Below are 20,100 nucleotides of genomic sequence, written 5' to 3'. Positions count from 1 at the left end.
CAGGTACAATGATGTCATCTCATCAAAGTGCTTATTAGGAAAGAAAGTCAATTAATTCTGTGAGTGTACAATAATTAAAAATAAATCATTCGGAACCATTCCGTAAGTAGTGTGGTTGTGAATAGAGTAATTAGTCGACTAGGAATAAGTATAAAAACTGATTTCAATGTTTCTTCATTAATTAAATACAATAATATGGGAAAACTATTAATTATTCAGCAGCTGATATTTTTCGTCGCATCAATTAATTTATAAAACATAAAAAATAAAGTAATGTGGAACAATTTAATGTTTTCCTGCATACATGAGTATTCTTTCGGCGTTCATTTACTTCAAGTCTAGATAGTGGTAATGGGAAAACAACTCAAGTTATAAGTAGGAAACCTAAAAGGAATTCTTTACTACCCACAATCATTATTTCGACAGGGAAGGAAGTTTGTCAAAAATGTAGTTATTTGAACAAAGTAGGTTTTTACATAAACGCACTGACGACGACGAGAATTTATTGCTGAACCTGTTTGCAGTTGGTTCCCACTCGAATGATTTAGGGGGTGTTGGGCTTTATTATTATTACTACTAATGTCTACGTAGATTATAGGGAGAAAACTAATACGTAAGTTGACTTGATTTGTATGGCATGTGCGAGAAATAATTACTTTTGAATAAATTATTCGAAGATTCATAAAATTAACTGAATACCTGTATTAAACAGAAAAGAGAAATGAGAGAGGTAAACAGAGAAATGATCTTAGAGGGTTGTGGGTGGGGAATCAGAGTTTTAGTAATAAGTTTTCACTCAGACAGATTGTAAAAATTTCACGTACGAACAAAGGTCATTAAATTTTAAAATATTTACACATGAATATGAAGATAAAAATTTTCCAAAGAGAGAATCACTCAGCACGAAAAAGATTTACTGAAACAAAAAAAAAAAAAAAAATCTATATGAGAAATGCGTTCGACTAGGACACAGCAGAGGCACGTTCCGGATATAGCAGTTAAGTACTTGTTTAAGTAACAATTCATCAAGGTGTGTGAGAGAACAAAATTGCTATAGATAACTAGTATTCACAATTTTTCTTCTCTTCTCTATGAACCGTACTCATTCGAAAGTGATCATTGTTTCTGTTCAAAGATGAATAATCTTTCTAAAATCTTTCAAGTATTTATATATATATATAATTCTATTAAATAAGCTCCTAAAATACGATATTATATAACCTTACATACTTTTAGAGCAAATATCAATCCTGAAGCAAGGAGATGAATAACCATAATGTTGACTGGCCTTGTTCGGTACAAAGAAGAAACTGGAATCCTACGGTAAGAAACTTTCAAGTTCTTATACAATATTTAACCTACTGCTTTGCTTTTCAATCCTTTGTCTAAAGCAATCAACTCCTTCATATAACGTATATTAAAAAATAAGCTTAAACCAAAGTGCTTTACCTGTGCTGTTTTCTTCTGATGATTCAACATATGTAAGTGGTTCATCCGCCCCCGTGAAAAACTGGAATAAATGAGACATAACACGGACAACTTCTTCCATTGATGGCCTATTGGAAGGAACTTTGTCCCAACACCTGTTAAGGAATATCGTTGCTCACTAAGTGATGATAAAGTACAGTCGACATACTCTTATTTATCAATACTAACAATCATATACATATAAATGTGCGAGAGAAAGTACTGCTTTATTTCAGGATGTTATTAGTTGTATTAATAAGCAAAACTGCTAATCAAAATTTATTTGATATTAAAAATCAAAACATATAATGACTGTTAAAGGTTGAGACCTATGTCTGGACTGGGATTAAACTCCTTAGATTTCAGATTGAAGTGCCAGCGCAATATCCACCAAGTTACCAGTCATACCAGTTCAATGCCAGTGAAATATCTACCAAGTTACTAGTCATACCACTTCAAGTTATCAAGTAGAATTTGATATATTGCTTAAACGGTGTGTTTGTAGGAACTTGATACTTTTTCATTTACTTTGCTTCTATGACATTACAGAAATAGTTTCGGCAGGTGCAATTACAAGAATTACACAATTTTAAGCTGTGTTGCTATAGCTTACAATATTTCCAGAACATTTGAGATATCAAGTTGCTGTACAAATTTTGTATCTATTGAAAGTCATCTATACAATTAGGTCAAATACTTCTGTAAGCACTTTTTCGAAACTAAGGCTTTTGAAAAAGTCAATTTTTCAATCCCTTGTATCTTTGTTCCTGTTTTTTCGAAACCCGATACATCATAATAGGGTCATTCCATGTCAAATGGACCAATGATCCCCATTTAACATCTCCGATTTTTTTTTTTTTTCAAATTTTGCACAAATATTACCTGATACCAACAATGAAGAATGGTCAAATTTGAGTTGAAGATCAGTGTTGGTTGTGGCAGTATTCAAAATGGCTCCTGTCTCAGCAACAACAAGTAGCAAACGTCTTCTCTCATTTTGAAGTCCTTGCTATTTTGAACTGGAAGCTCTGACAACCTTCAAAATTTGTTTCCTAAGAAAACTTTTTGAGTAGATGGAGGTCAGTTTGTCACATATTCCTTTGGCTGTTCAGAATGTGTACAATAAATTGACAAATTTGGCTTAAAAGTGTGTGCACGTTTAATGTGTGCCATATTTAGACCCCCATAAGGTTGTATGAAGTCAAGTCAGTACATTGATAGTTGAAAGAGAGAAACCATAACATACGTACTTTAGAATAGATAAAACATTTAGTCTTTAGCGCGTATGGTTTAAGAGAGATGTGGCCTTAGAAATGGGGAAAAAATGAAAGTATGCGAAAAATGGACTTTTTGTTACCCAAAAATGGCCATGTTGCCAACCTTGCACCAACTTGTAACCATAACCAATGCAAAGATCATGTCTTGCTATAATTAGAAATGAATTTTGGTGCTAGTACCTTGCTGGGATTTTGGTTTACAGCCAATTTTACTAGTATGTTTGAAATATATTTTATTTTACCCTGCATTGGTCTATGGTGGCGAAGCCACTACCAATCTCCGAAAGGTACTGATATATGTTAATCTAGGTGTTACAAACTTTCTGATAGATTTCCTTGGATACTGCATTTGTAGTGTGATGCCCCTGCAGATGGGTAAATGGGTTAGAACGGGTAGTCTGCTGACCCCCTCCTGTGGAGCTAGTTTTTATCATTCCCACAGCCATTGAATGTGATCTTTGGTTAAACAAATGCTCAAAATCCTCGTGACCCTCTCTTGTGAAAATTGGGATAAGGAAAATTGGCATTATCGTTCACTATACATGATAAAGACATGAGAATGAGATAAAGACATCCCTGGCTGAGAATGGTGAGGCAGCTCGCTACTGCGACATTGGATTTGAAAATCCCTGTCAATAAAGTATGTAAAAATTTTAAAGATTTTATCATACAATGGAAAGATTAGCAACCCCATCGCCAAGGGGCCACGCCAGATAGTTATGTAGGTCCAGCCACAGAACCACCCACCCACCAATTAACTGTCTCTATGAGTATGTTTTCTAACTTAGATATAGTTTCTCCTGGTAAGGAAAAATGTCTTCCCATAGCACTTGGGATTGACTGATTTGATTTGATGTTTCAGTTTAATGTCCTTTCAACAGCGAGGCTATATGAGACGGGACCTACTGATTAACGTGGAATCAGAACCACATGAGCTCCCGCCGGGAATCGAACCCGGGTCTTCCACGCCAAAGGCGCGTGTCATCAACATCTGTTGCTTCCTCATTAACTACACTTACGTTCCCAATCCACCAGTGGTTATCATAGATACACAACACGTATTGAGCTTGCTGTAGTTTCAAATTACGTTTGTCAATCGAACTGTAAAATCCAATATTTGCTATAAATGAATTTGTATGTCTGGCAACTCTAGAAACTTTAATTTGATTTAGATTACAAAAAAGAAATTTATTCCATGAATTTCTTTCTGGCAAAATGCAAACAGATCAGTGGGTGTCAAAATTTGATTGTTAATTGATCTTACCAAACCGAATGTCGCAATAGCGAGCTGCCTCACCATTCTCAGCCAGGAATGTCAGGTCGTTATCATGAATACTGAATGACAATGCCAATTTTCCTTATTCCAATTTTCACAGCAGAGCGTCATGAGGTATTTCTGGCAATTTTTTCACCAAAAATCACATTCAACGACTGTGGGAATGATAAAAACTAGCTCCACAGGAGGGGATCAGAAAACTACCCGTTCTACCTCATTCATCTATCTGCAGACACCACACTACAAATGTGATATCCAAGGAAATCTATCAGAAAGTTTGTGACATCTAGATTAACCTATATCAGTACTTTTCGGAGATATCAACGCAGGATAAAATAAAATATATTTCAAACACATACTAGTAAAATTGGCTGTAAACCAAAAACCCAGCAAGGCACTAGCACCAAAATTCATTTCTAATTATAGCAAGACATTCTCTTTGCATTGGTTATGGTTACTAGTTGGTGCAAAGTTGGCAACATGGCCATTTTTGGGCAACAAAAAGTCCATTTTTCGCATACTTTCATTTTTTCCCCATTTCTAAGGCCATATCTCTCTTAAACCATACGCGCTAAAGGCTAAATGTTTTATCTATTCTAAAGTACGTATGTTATGGTTTATCTTTCAAATATCAATGTACTGACTTTCATACAACCTTATGGGGGTCTAAATATGGCACACATTAAACGTGCACACACTTTGTTAATTTATTGTACACATTCTGAACAGCCAAGGGAATATGTGACAAACTGACCTCCATCTACTCAAAAAGTTTTCTTAGCAAACAAATTTTGAAGGCTGTCAGAGCTTCCAGTTCAAAATAGCAAGCACTTCAAAATGAGAGAAGACGTTTCTACTCGTTGTTGCTGAGACAGGAGCCATTTTGAATACTGCCACAACCAACACAGATCTTCAACTTAAATTTGACCATTCTTCATTGTTGGGATCAGATAACATTTGTTCAAAATTTAAAAAAAAAAAAAAATCCGAGATGTTGGAGCGGGAACGTTTTTCAAAATTCCATGTCAAGAACGATATGGAATGACCCAATAGTTATTAGACACAAAAATATTTTAGATTTGCACTGTCCCGTCCGTCTCACTTTTGTTGTTACTGCTAAAAAGGCGACCAAAATCTGGAATACTGTAGCATCCTTAGTTTGCAATACTGAGTAACAAATCTGATATTGTAATTTTCCGGATAACATGTAGATTTGAAATATATAATAACCTGACATATTGTAGTTTGAACAAACATAACTTTATGTTGGGCTGGCAACACTGTTAACCTGGTGGTATCTCATAGTATGTCAAAACAATACCCCCCAATTTTTGTATGGTAAAAAACGTTCTGCGTTTTTCAGCTATTAGTTTAAGAGTTACAAAGGCGTATCAAGATAAACAGTACACTCTACAGTACAGAAGTCGATTAATTTTGAGTTAGATTATCACAGTGGTTTCAAATTAATAAATTAACTTTAAATGTTGATAAAACTAAGTGCGTATTCTTTAGAAACAGACATAAAATGCAAAACATTAATGACTATCCTATTACAATACGCTCTCAAAAAAGTAACAGTTGTTGAAAACATAAAATACTTAGGTGTTTGGTTTGATGAGCATTTCACATGGGAGAAACATGTTCTGAAATCAGGTAAAAAGTTCCGGTACACACTGGGTTATTGTTTAAAATATCAAAAAAGTTTTCGGAATCGATCTCACGAATATATTACTATGCATTTATCCACCCATACCTTTCAAACGGAATCGAAGCCTGGTATGGAGACTTAAGTCCTGAGCTTAAATATAAGCTTCTTGTTCTTCAGAAAAAAGAATAATAAAGAATAATAAAGAAAGAATAATAAAAAATGAACATTTTCTTGCACATACAGAACCGCTATACCATGAACTGTACATATTAAAATTAGATAAACTTTATTTTTATAGAATAAATTGCCTAATGTACAGAATCCTCAAGAAAGATGCAATTATATTTTCAACACAATTTGTACAAATAAAACACTCAGTACACGTGCAAAGACAAACAAAGAACTTGAAAAACCAAAACCAAGATTAAATTATGGCATCAAAAGTATCAGGTACCAATGTATTAAGGCCTGGAATGCCCTTCCCCTAAGTATCAGAGAACTACAAACTTTTAGCAAATTTAAAAAACAGCTGAAAAAGTATTTGAAAATTGAGACAATACGACGTTAATGTGTCATTAGTGTTATTATTATTATTATGAACTTGTTAAGTATTTATAACCTCATGTAATTTTGTGTTATCTCCATATATTAAGTATTTACTCGCCATCCTATAATATGTAAATAATTTCCGAAAGGGAGAACCATAAACAGCAGAAGCTCGGCCTCTCCCTGAATCGTTTATGAAAATTGTTAAGTAACTGTTTTGTACTTATATACACATTAATAAATTCTAAATTCTCTTTCTCTACAGATATTCTCCTTCCTTTCTTTCTTCATGACCATCTATATATTAAAATGCTAGGTTAATATGTATGTCTCCAATCTTTTCGACAATGAGATCTCGAAAACCACAAGTGCTAGAAACGTGCCGTTTTCACTGGTCGATTGCAAATATTGTGTAAAATGTCCAGTTCTAATTGAATATTAAAAAAACATAGCCGTTATTTCTTTATTACATTTTTAGGGGTACACTGGAAATGTTGAAATTTTAAAACATATCCTACGAGTTATACATTAGAACACAACATATTTGTATATAGCGGCTGCATATCTCTCAGGTGTTTGTTTCATCGCCAAATTATAATGAAAAACGAAGGATAACTATTTTTCCAGTCTAAGATGAATCTTTATTGTTTGGAGTGTTTTACCCAATGAATACTATATACTGTATCACTGACATAATTAATTGTGTAATGTATTTGCTTATTACATACTGCATAAGTAGGTTCGTATCTTGTAAACAATGCGAGATATTGAAAAAATAATCGAGAAAAATTCCCTTTAAGATACCCCTTGCTGATATTTTTTTTTTTTTTAATTTTTATCAAGACGCCCTTCACTTGTTTCTGTAAAGAGAGATATACAAATGTTGTGAGGAATGAAAGGAGATTCATGCTCATTTGTGAATGATGCGCTGTGTAGAAAGCGCAGGTTCAGTTAGCATATATATAGAATTTTCCATATAGATGGGGTTCGGACCTGGGAATGTTTTTCACTTTGACGGTGAAACTTAGGGAACGGAGATGGAGGGTATTTAAAAATGATCGAAAATGACCGATATTAGTGTTGAATCCATAGTTTTCGGAGCTGCTGAGATGAACAGTGACACTTCCGACGCCGTTTAATTTCAAATTTAGCCCCGTAAATTAGGGAAAGGGGGAGATACATAAAAACGATCGAAAATAGCCAATATCAGAGAGCGCTTCAGTAATAGTAAGTGACTGACTAACGCTGACTAACGGAGCATATTACTATATTCTTTTAATTTGAACCCAACAAAGCGGGTAACTGACGCTAGTTTATATATATATATATATATTAGGTTGCATCAAACCTCCCACAATTTTGAAAAATTAACCGGGGATTCTTGTCCCTAGGTCCCTATTGTTCCATTTCATGAGTTAATACTTCATTCGAAATTTTAGCAAAATTTACGAACGTTTATGGGGTCCACCAGCAGCTCAAACATATACTAGAAGTGTCAAAAAGTATTGAAATAATTGAAATGCGAATTTGATAAACAAAAACTTTTTTTTCAAGGATTACACAAATTATCTCATTTCTAATAATATGTTAAAATAAAGTAGTTATACATAATATATATTACAAGTGTCAAAGACTCAAAGTGTGTTAAAAAATTGAAATGCAAATTTGATAAGTAAAAGCATTTATTGAAAGGATTATACAAGTTTTCTCATTTTAACAATATATTTTAAAAATTATATTTCATTTACCATAACGTAATCTAAACTGTCTCACAAAGATACTTCACAACTAACACGTGACATCTAGTCTTTTCGTGGTCGTTTGCGCAAACGTGGACTGTCTTTCCTATTCTGTTCAACCACTTGCAGAATGTTTTGGAAGTGTTCCTCTTGTTTCGCTGAAGAAAGAAAATCCACAGTCAGCTTGATTCCACGTTCTGCATAGTCGTTGATAACATTCACGGCATTGATATTGAGAAATGAGTTTTGAAATAAATTATTTTATAGCCAGGCTGCAACTTCATCACCGAGGAAGTCATCTTCGAGTTTCAGGGTATGAAATGTAAACCAGGAGTCTGGTCCAACCAAATCAGTTAGAGATGTAGTATTGGTAATTTGTTCAGGAAACCAAGGTTTTCCGAATCCTTTCCATAACGTTCATTTGGATCTGGTAGGGGAGTAGCAGATTTCACAGCTGAGAGTCTACTGGCAAGAAAACATTTCTGTTCGAAGGGCAGCACGCTGCTGAAAAGACTCAGAGGAACCACCTCTGATGTTAAATACCACAAGTGCCGTTGAAATGCACGTATCGTACTCTTAGAAATTAATGGATTTGTGTTCTTGTACAGCAGTACATTTTGATGGTGCTTCAAATCGTTTCACTGTAGAGTAGCATGTCATCCACCACACACTGTACACGCGGATAACAAATATGACGAAGTCTCTAAGCTTTGTAAACTGTCGTTGAGAAATGGTGGCATTGTGAGGTAATGTCTGAATATATTTTTCCAATAAATACATTCTAATGGCATAGATCAATTTAGCCATCCATTTCGCTCTGTGAACAGTACCCCGTCATTTGGATTTAACTGGAGTCCCAGATATTTTTTTTCCGTCAAGGAATGTGGTGCAGAGTTCAATGAACTCGAGGTAGTCATTTCTCAGAACTGTGTCTTGCACTGAACCATTTTCATTTTGTTTTAAATTATATTGGGAAATTTTTAAAAACTCATTTTGTAAATGTTTAAGTACACTTTGTTCACTTTTGTTAAACGGAGTTGGATCAAATCGTGAAAGAGGGTGTTCACTGATATGAGGTAATTCGTCATAGTCTCACGAAATTTTGAGAAAAAGGAAATATCAGGTAACTAAGTGATTTCAATATTCAAGTCTTTAAACACTTGTCCAACTATAATTTCACCTATATGATAGCGACAAGGTGACCACAGAAGAGCTCGATCCAGCTTTTCTGTAACATCACACAAGCAGCAGTAACATGGCCGGTGTTTGATGCCGTAGTGTTAAATGTTATGTTTACTATGTTGTCTTCACAGTGCCATGACTTCAACAGATCCACTGTAAGTTCGGCAGTAATAACTCCAGTATTTATACCTACCACAGATTTGTAAACAGGTATACCCAGTAGCTTTAGTTCATTCTTGTTCCCCACGACGACTGTAAGACGTCCTTCTTTCACGTACTTATTGGGCGAAGATGAAATTAACTTTGAATACCAGTGTATGGTGGCAAACTCTGGAGGAGTCCAGTTTTCCATTAAAGATCCTGATATCTCTTAACTAACCTTTCGTCGGGTCCTATCTGCACTGGAGTACGACGTAGTAAATTTTGATGTATCTCCACCTGCTTCCTTTATCAACGCTTTGGTATAAATAGCCTATTGTGCAGGCGTCATTTGCAAGTGAGTTGCCAAAGCTACTATGTTTGGTCGTTGGATAATATCATGTGGGACAAAAACACTTGTTCCAGTACGCACTGAACGAGGATTATAGGAGCGTACTGCTGAATTGGTGACAGAAGAATTTGCAGATACTACAATATAGTCTGGCTCACTCTTGGTTGGTTCCTCGTCTTAATCTTAATTTTAAAAATCTTAATAGTGCAAATACTAAGAAAAGAATATCTTACCCGTATGTTGTTTTTATTCAAAATTTACGATACAAGTTACGTGGCGCCATCTGTTGAGCAATTTTTCAAATAGCTCTCCTGTTTCATATAAGTTTATGCCTCTGGTGGACCCCATAAACATGCTTTGATTTTTATTTAAAAAATTGCTGGGCTGTATTATACCTTAAATGGAATATTTCTACCCCAGGGGCAAGTCACTTTGTGAACAGTGGGGGGGGGGGGGTTGATGCACCCTTATACGAGTATATATATATATATATATATATATGTGTGTGTGTGTGTGTGTGTGTGTGTATGTATATCATTGTAGATTACTTTTGCTCTAACAATATTCAGACAGCACAAACGTTATTATTAATACTTTTGCTCTGACAATACTCAGAGAGCACAAAAGATATTATTAAACTACCTGCTTCCACTATTCAGTGACAAAAAAGTTATATTCATCTACTGCAATCGTATCTATGAGAACATAATTGGGATGCTCTTTCTTCTTCAATTTCTCCCATATGGTATCGAAATTGTAAAGTTTTTACACAACTCCATATATGAAAGAGAGAGAGAGGGAGAGGAAGAAAAGAAAAAGTGGTCATGTTTTCTGTACGAACTATTACTATAGATACTACTTCCCACCTAATACTTGAACCACGAAATTAGCAGAAATTTTAAAAAAATAAAGAGAAACGTAAACAAAGCACTGTTTAAATAATGAAACACCTTCTGAAAATAATATATTACAAAATACTTAATTTAATAAGAATAATTATAAACGTACATCGTGGAATGATTAACTTCAGATCATTGTATCAGAAGAATAACATGACACTACACGGATTTTTATTTTGCTAGAACAATAATAACTATTTATACTAACCTTGTCATTAACTGTTCGATAGCTGGTGGACAATTCTCTATTAATGGAGGCCTCTCTCCTTTGTGCACAGCCCACATTATTCGGAATGCTGATCCACCAATTTCTCCAAATGGTTTTTGTCGCGTCAACACTTCCCATAATATTATTCCCCAGCTAAATACATCACATTTTTCTGTATAATTGCTCCCTGAAAGTATAACAAAATTTATATTGTATATATATATATATATATATATTCTTTCTATTCAAGAACTAGAAGGAGAGTAATGACAAGCTTAATGCTTATCTGGCTATCAAAAAAGTTCGTGTCACTGTAGTGGAAAATAAAATTCAAACGTCCGGTGTTGGCAAACCTGGCGGGGTGACGTCTGACGTTGACATTCTCGTCAACAGTCAGTCAGTGACGAGTTGGGAGACATGTCGGAAGTGTCGAAAGCAGTTCGTAATTACAATCCTCAAGTGAACATGTTGGTGCCAAAAGATGTTTTACGACCGTGTTTACTGTGAGTTTAAGTTGAGCAGAAATGCTGTAAATATGCTCCGCGTTTGCATTGGAAGATGAGAGCCTTCAGGACAAGCTCCGAGCTGAACGTCCATCCACTATTAGCGAAGCCCTGCTCAAAAAATACATGGAAAGTAACCCTCATGAAACATGCAAGTAGCTTGCACAAGAATTTGGAGTATCGGAGGAAACTATTCAATTGCATCTGCATAACTTTGGAAAGATATGGAAGCTCTGCACGCGAGTTCCTCAAGCACTGAGGAAAATAGCTCTAGCGGATCACCCACTTACTCTTTATTGCTGTCACGCCTACAGAACCAGATTTTGACGTGACGAGAAATGGGTGTTATACAATAACGGCAAAATAAAACGTAATTGATAATCCCCTGTTTCTGTTGCATTTGTTGTCAAATAATATATTCATTAACAGAATATACTGCATTGTTTGGTGGACCAGCATTGTGCGCTTTGAAATGATAGAATGGCAAAACTATCACAGACGATATGTGCTTGTCCCAGTTGCAAAAGGTTGCAGCTGAACTGCATCAGAAGCATCCAGCACTAGTCAACAAGAAATAAGTGCTCTCTTCTTCAAGACAATGCCAAAACTTATACGGCGAAAACAACCAAGGAAGTGATCACTACACTGGGTTGGGAAGCTCTGTCTCATCCTCCTTACTCTGTGGACTTTGTGTCACCCGACTATCCTCTGTTTTTGGCCATTATTAACCATTTGCATGAGCACAGTTTCGAAACTGAGATGTCACGCAGGTGATAGTAAGACATTTTGGCTCTAAGGGCAAAAACATATAAGTGCGGAATTTATAAGCTTATAGTTCGTTGGGAATATGTAATGAAAGTTGCAGGAGATTATTTTGCTGAATAAATGCATTTATATGAAATTACTGGGTCACTATTTCTCACTGCAAAAACGAACTTTTTTGGATACCAGATATATAGAAATAAAATACATGATAAAGAAAATGACACGTCATTAATTACTTAAATGATAATTACTACCAGTTGAAATAGGATACTTAATAAATAACTCAAATACGTAGATTTTACCATGAGTTGCTTAAGTGATACTTGAAATAAACTATTATTTTAATTTCTCCAATATATAAGGTTTAATGTACACCCACTGTGCAGCTATGTTTTAAAACAATCGGAATCCACTTTTAACTTTATCCCTGAAGTTAGACAGCAAAAAATATTTGTTTCGAGAAAACATAGTCCCGTTAACCCTTCAGGATTTCTCAAGAGACTGGAACAATGTCTGATTTTGTATATCTCTATTATAATGAGAAAGTTTTGTGCAAGAAGGCAATCGAATTAACAACGAAAAGAATTATAATGTCGATTCACTCTCCTAGAAATTAACGGATCATATTCACAATACACACAGTCTTTAATCTGTATTAAAGACTATCTTCTTTCTTTTGGTGCTGTTCTTAATATATAAAGAATATAGCGTTTATTTTATGACAGTTTGGGGATGAGTACTTTTAAAATAGGAACACATAGCAGCTTACTGTTTATTATAAAGTAGTGGCAAACCTACTTAGAGTGAGAAGAGTTTATAGATGAATTATAAGGAAATGTTTAATTCGTCTTATATTTTCACTATTTTGTGGCAAGTATTTATTTTTTCTCCTAAATCGTTTTTTTTTTTTTTTTCTAAGTGTCTATATGTAGGTTTATTTCAACAGTTATTGACATTTTTTTAAAAGGAATTTTACATCACATGCTTGTAGATTAATTTTATCTTGAACATCCTCTGTGTTCTATACGTGGTAGTAGGATTTTGTACTGATACACCTATTTCCGTCGCACACCTTACAATGACACTAACTACATCATTATGGCACTAACTATGTCATTATTAGTCTCTCAACTTATCTGAACTCGTTATTAAGACATTATTCTCATCTTAACTTCACATGTCAAAAGAACAGAAAAGACAATAAACTTTGAAAATTTCATTACGATGTTTGATTAGTTATAGTCCTAATAGACATAAGTATGGCTTAACGAAATTACAGAATATTATTTCAAAAGACTATATATAGAATGGCTGAATCAGACGTATCAAACGATTACTAAAACCAAAATAGTTTCAAGGGGTGTTACCGTTTACTATAAAAATATATCAAAATTACATAATAAATGTTTACTGGAACGTTATTTCCCAGGTTTTTTGAGGGAAATTGATAGCATAAATCGAATAAGATTCTTTTGATATTCTATGACGTAACCCCAATTTAAAAAATAAATAAATAGCGTACCAGTTCTTTCTTTGACTGGAAAATCATCCGTTGCTTGTAGCTCTAAACATATTTACATAACGGAGTCAAACGTGGCTGAGAAAAGCATGTCATTGTCCAAAGACCCAATCATTATGTGGAGTCGGTTTATAAGACAAAAATTCATTCAGGTGCCAACCAGATGAAAAAATTGAACATTACAGGGAATGTTCGTTACACGTAGAGGTACATGTAACTTAAACAGGTGCTCTACAAGCACCTGTATCTGTGAAATGTTTTTTAACACGTAAGATGAATTTATCAGAGGCGATACACGTATGAGAAATGCGTAAAACATTTTCAATGTTAAAGGTCCAGAAACATGCAATGCCGTACAGAAAAAGAAAGAAAAAAAACTTACCTAAAAAAAGAACTTTCCCTTCATAAGTGGTTCCACGCCAGCGGGTAGTGTATGTTTTCCGCAATCAGTGTCTTCACTACCGACACATTTTAACATGTGTACAATGGAGACCGTATTATTTTCACATTCTACAAGAATATAATATACTATTTTTCAAATTAAATTATTCATTTTACCGAAAGAAAGTAGTTCTATTTTTCGAGAAGAAGCAAATACTCCATCTTTGGAGCAAGACAAACAAAAAGCAGTTCCTTGTCTATGTTATTGGCGGTAAGCCGAGCTGAGCACATTGTTCGGATCACGTTGTATGTTGATTTGCATATTCTCGGCACGTATTGTATGACAGCGTTCCCCAACCGGTGTGCCGCGGCACACTGGTGTGCCGTGAATGGGCCGCTGGTGTGTCGCGAGGAAATCGAAACAAATTATTAACTCTATAGCAATCAAATTGCAAGACATAGGAAAAATGTATATTTGTATTTCACATTACTATTAACATTTACTATGAATCTACAACTTTAAGTTTCATACCGTGTTACTTTTCTGTGCATTTTTAATGTTGAAAAAAGTATTTGTTATCATTGTTATGACTATTATTGCTTCTTTATTGTTGCAGACTATTTCGTAACTTGAAATTTTAAAATATCATTCAATCCTTTCTACAAAGCAAACATGTATACAAATTATCTACATTTGTGTTTTAAAACTGAAAGAGATTTGTTTGTTCATTCGTTATTTAGTGATCTTTCTTCATAGTGAAAACTTGGATACAGTTTTCGAAAAAGAAAGCTGTTTTAAAATCCTGAGTCCAATATTTCATTGCAATTGTTTTCTATTTTTAAATTAGAATGAAAAATAAGCATAATGATTTACCACGGGAGTAAACCAGTGATCGACCTTTCTTTTCTGTGAGAAGATCAGTAATCATAGAAAAAAAATATCATAGTATTTTATATTTACAAATAATAATATCTATGAGTGTGCCGCGAGAATTCAAGTCACACCTGTAGTGTGCCGCAAGTTGAAAAAGGTTGGAAACGCTGGTATAAAATATGAGTTTGCGCTAAATTTCAATTTCTTCATATCAACTTCTAAATAAAAGTAATAACAGTTATTATTAGTAGGGATGACCAAATCCGAAATGAATTTCGGAAAAATCTGATTTTTGAAAAAATCCAGATTTTGGAAAACATCCAAATTTGGGAAAGAATTCGGTTATAGAAAAATAATCAGTTTTGAAAGAAAAAAAAAGTCCGTTTTTCGGAAAAATCCGGATTTTACAGTTTCTGATTCCGGAAAATAAATTCCTGTAAATGGAAAGGAGACATGTAACGTACATGCACCTAAGGAAAATGTGTTGTACACGTACATGTAATGTACCTGATACACGCAGACGTAACTATCATGAAAAGACAGAATGACGCAGTTAACTAGCGTCAGTTAACATGCGTCAGTTAACTAGCGCGAACCTGCATATAAAAGCAAGTGGCATACAAGTTTTCACTCGTATGTACAGGTACATAACACGCACATGTACAACACCTGGAAAGTAACTGCTGAAGGTCATAAAGGTTAGCTTTTAATTTACATGTTACATACGAGAGCTAGGAACTACAAACATGTAATGTACAGTACCTGTACAAAGTTAGAAAGACATTTAACAAACATGCGGAAAAGAAAAATGTTTCGACATGTGCATGTAATGTAGACAGCACGCACATGTACAGGAAATAGACAGGAATATTCCATGTAACTGTACAATGCTTGTAGGATGTGTGGAAAATGCAAATAACAGAAAATGTATGTGAACAAAATATCTCTAGTGGTTATTGAGCTATTTTGTTCACAGGCCGACAGACGGACGACAAACTGAAGACTTCATCTTCCATCTGGGGAACTGGAAGCAAATAGATACAAAAAAAAAAAAAAAAAAAAAAACAGAAAATTTATTTTCCGGAATCGGACATTTTAAAATCCGGATTTTTTCGAAAAACAGATTTTTTCGAAAATTGAATGTTTTCTTATAACCGAATTCTTCCCTAAATTTGAATGTTTTCCGAAATCCGGATTTTTTCGAAAACCGGATTTTTTAAAAATTCATTTACGGATTTGGCCATCCCTACTAATAATAACTACTGCTACTTTTATTTAGTTTATATGAAGAAATCGAAATTTAGCGCAAACTCATATTTTATACAATACGTGCCGAGAATATACGAATCAACATATAACGTGACCCGAACAATGAGCTCGGCTCGGTCTTACCGCCAATAACATAGACAAGGAACTGTTTTTTGTTTGTCTTGTTCCAAAGATGGAGTGTTTGCTCCGTTCTCGAAAACAGAACTACTTTCTTTCGATACGAAGAATAATTTAATTTGAAATATGGCAAATTATATTCTTGTAGAATGTGAAAATAATACGGTCTCCATTGTACTCAAGTTGAAATGTGCCGATAGTGGAGATACTGTTCGCGGAAAACATACACTACCCATTGGCGTGGAAGCACTTATGAAGGGGAAAGTTCTTTTCTTAGGTTTTTATTATTATTATTTATGCTATATATAATAGCACTTATTGTAATTTGTGCAGATGGGAGTATGGGTGCCACCTTAAAACATTATTTCTCATAAACTCTTTTGCTTAAACAATATACTAATACGTTCTAGTGTTATTTTCTTCGGGCATGCGCGAATAATTGTGTACAGATTGATAATATGCAGGCGAACTGATGTGGCATGAAAATAAGTAGGTAGGAAGCCAGGAACCAAGGCAGGGTTCGCATGGGGTTACCGGATTTGGTTGGTCTCAGCCGGAGTGTGGTCAATACCGTGAGACTCGGTTAACTTGGACGTCTTGTACTTCAAAGGAAAGTGTATTAAAGCTCGCGCACTATCACTCCTTATGTTGGCAGGCTCCTACTCGCACGGAAGTACCCTCACCTAGTAGGTATAACTGGAAGACACAAAGGCCATATGGTCGTCAAGAATGATAAACTTTACCCATTACTATCTTCAGAGAATTTTTAATCAGGTAACATGAGCTTACATAAGACGAGAACAACGCCATTAGAATGTGCAATTAAAAAGCAGTCATTGCAATTTGCAGACCAACCATATGAGATAAGGCAGGTCTGCAAAGTTAGGGATCGTCCCAGCCCATAACGGGCAGACTCACAGATAAATCTCACTGTACAATTACACTATTCTTCCTAGTAAGGTAATGTAGCACCTTAGTCGTTACTGTGCTCGTCTTAGTTTATGCCGGCCTGTATTACGCACAGGCTCTATTCCTCGTTGCAGCTTGGTCCCATTATCTACAGAGTATAAGATCTGAACATTTTTTTTCAATCAAGCAAAATGCTTATGCATAACAGTAAAATGCTTATGAATGTTTAAGTAAAATCTTTAAATTTAAGACAATATTGTGTGCCTTGTAGTCTCTACATCCAATACCCTAGTTACATAAAATTGATATTTAATCTTCAAGTTAAACCATTTAAGTTCAAATTCTGAAATACAGTTAAACTGTTTTTGACAGCTCGTACACAGTATCGTACTTGTTGCTATTCTAATTAATTAACTGAATGATTGGAATTTAACATCCCTTTTCAGAAACGAAGCCAAACGGAATTAATTGCTTAAAAATGGGATACAAAACACTACTCGGGTTTTACCCAAGTCAACGTGCTCCCACTGGGAATTGAATTCGGAACACTGTGACCATGAATGAAACTGCGTTGCTATTGTGTTTTCAGCAGTGATATACTAAATATCGTAAAGAGATGGGCCAAATAAAACGAAAAAATTGTATTAGACAGAGCTGGATATTTAATGACGTGCCTATATTTAGCAGCAGGAACTTACTTTTGTTCTCGAGGCATTAAAAAAAAAAAAAGAAAAGAAAAAGAAAATCAAGAATATTTTTGTACTTAATATTACCTTTTTCACTTTAGAATGATTTAGTTCCACAAAAATCTATTCAAGTTCGTGGATTTAAACAAGGTTTTCGCATTGACATGATGAAATACCGCGAGATAATTATACAACATGCATTCAAGCACTGCTATTATGTTAATATTTTATTTAGCACGAAACCAAAAGGAGATTACTGCTTATGTTGACATTAATTTGGTGTTCTTCTGAATCAGCACAAATAAACCCAAATTTGGCATAGTAATACAAGTAAAGATATCTAGTTTTCCATTTATTTTAACTAACATGTTCCTCTGATTCAATGCAAATAGTAATTTCTAAAACAATTTGATGCATCAACATAAAACAGTTGTTTTCCATATGTAGCTGACCTGATAAGGGTGCTCCATACATTACAATATAAAAAACACAGTTAAGGCGAAATGTTTATGGGCTGCTGCTTTTCAACAAAGTTGCAGATATGATACAATAGAATCATACATAAAATTACCTTCAAACACTTCTGGAGCCATCCAGGCCGCACTTCCTTTATTATTAGTCATGTAAGTCTTCTGATCACAGGCAGTTCCAAAGTCACATATTTTCAAGACTTTTCCTCCCATTATCAACAAAAGATTGGGTGGTTTTAAGTCCCTAAAATAAACACAAATGTTAATATTTTGTAAGAACAAAATCCTATTTTTTTTTTTATACAGGACACCCACAGGTTTTCCCTATTTTCCTATTTCCTTGACAAAAGTTGTTTAATTTTTCCACTTTTTCGTAACCCCATTAGTTTAGTTAGATACCTAAACTAAAAATTGGCCTCTAACTTCCCATAAAATGGGTCGGTATGCGTGACGAAATATATATACTCATTCTATGCGATACGGTATTATATGTGAATATACACACAGTATTACTACTATCAGCTGTTGAGGAGTTTCACGGTCCAACTCTAAACATTGTCATTAGATCCTAATAAAATTTATATGGAACCTGCGAGAAAGAATACTCTTTGGAATTAAAAAAAAAATCATACATCTGTGTTGAATTTATGCGTGAAGTCCGTTAAGTACGATATAAACAGGTCGAACTGAAAACTCTTTTTTAAAAAAAAGAAAAAGAAAAAAGTATTTCAATTCAGGTCAGAAGCGCCACACTGTTTACATTAAAGGATTCAAGATGCTGTAGCCTGTAGGGTTGGATAATATAGGCACGTTTTGCGGTGCCAAATAATTTTGTAGCTTAGAAGAGGATGAAAGTTTGTTGTCAGTAAATATGGTGATCTGTATATAGAGATCCCCCGCATGGGTAGTTAAAGAAATAAATATATAATGGACGTAGTTCAAGTGTAGATAATTGTCGGAAGGACAAATGGTGTGAAAGAATATTGTGAAGACATGATTGACGAAATATATTAAGGAATAAATGTATTATGCAGAATTAATCAGTGGTGTGTACGGGAAGCTATTCTAACTGTTATTAAATATACAGTTTAGTAATTAACATTCCCATCCTGAATTAACAACATGGCGACGAGGATTCTGGAACCCAGGAGGGTAGATGCAGAGATGACGGTGAGTTATATAGAGGCTTTTAATAAAGAAGAGGAGCTGGCAGAGACGTATCTGCAAAGATTTATGAACTATTGTCAGAGTAACGGAATCAAACAGTCACAATTTTCCTGTATTTTTCTGTCTGTTATGGGTCGTCAGCATTTTGAAGCATTAAAGAAATTGGCTACTCCCAATAACTTATTCGAAATGGAGTTTTGTGAAATCAGACAACTTTTCCTGGATCAGTTCAGACCTATGTTAAACGTGGTCGAAGAAAGGTATCACTTTTATAATATGAAGCAACAGTCTTGGCAATCAATATACCAGTATGTAATGCAATTGAAGATGCAGGCAAACAGGTGCAAATTTGATTCACTGACAGAAGAGATTATTCGAGATCAGCTAATTTGTGGTGTTAGGAATGAATGTGTTCGGAATAGAATGCTAGAAGTACCAAATCTAACTTTGAGTCACGCACTGGAGATGGTCAAACAAAGTGAGCCCTCTGTAAATCACGAAGACAGGAAATCAATCATGAAAATTGATAATTCATCATATTTTCGGTCTGCACAACGAGAATACAATCGTTACTGGCGCTTTAGAAAATGTAAAGCTTGTGGAATTAGACATTCAGCTAACCTATGCCGAGCAAAGGGCGCACGTTGTTTCTCCTGTAGATTGGTGAACCATTTTGCAAGATGTTGTTTGAATAACAAGTTTTCTAAG

General features: G+C 34.7%; 1 protein-coding gene across 1 annotated transcript in view; it reads right to left on the bottom strand.

Moving 5' to 3' along the window:
- The window catches only part of LOC145662896 (mitogen-activated protein kinase kinase kinase 7-like), a 270,133-nt gene that overhangs the window by 228,705 nt on the left and 21,328 nt on the right, over positions 1 to 20,100 (bottom strand). The window contains exons 4-6 of the mRNA XM_081728891.1: positions 18,327 to 18,469; positions 10,733 to 10,919; positions 1,450 to 1,583 (exon numbers count right to left, since the gene is read on the bottom strand). Coding sequence (XP_081585017.1) covers positions 1,450 to 1,583; positions 10,733 to 10,919; positions 18,327 to 18,469 — 464 coding nt within the window. The remainder of the gene's footprint in view (positions 1 to 1,449; positions 1,584 to 10,732; positions 10,920 to 18,326; positions 18,470 to 20,100) is intronic.

This window comes from Thermobia domestica, chromosome 10, assembly GCF_964235325.1.
Source record: "Thermobia domestica chromosome 10, izTheDome1.hap1.1, whole genome shotgun sequence".
Classification (NCBI taxonomy): Eukaryota; Metazoa; Arthropoda; class Insecta; order Zygentoma; family Lepismatidae; genus Thermobia; species Thermobia domestica.
The sequence above is the reverse complement of the archived record's forward strand: the minus strand, read 5'-3'. Positions and strand labels throughout refer to the sequence as shown.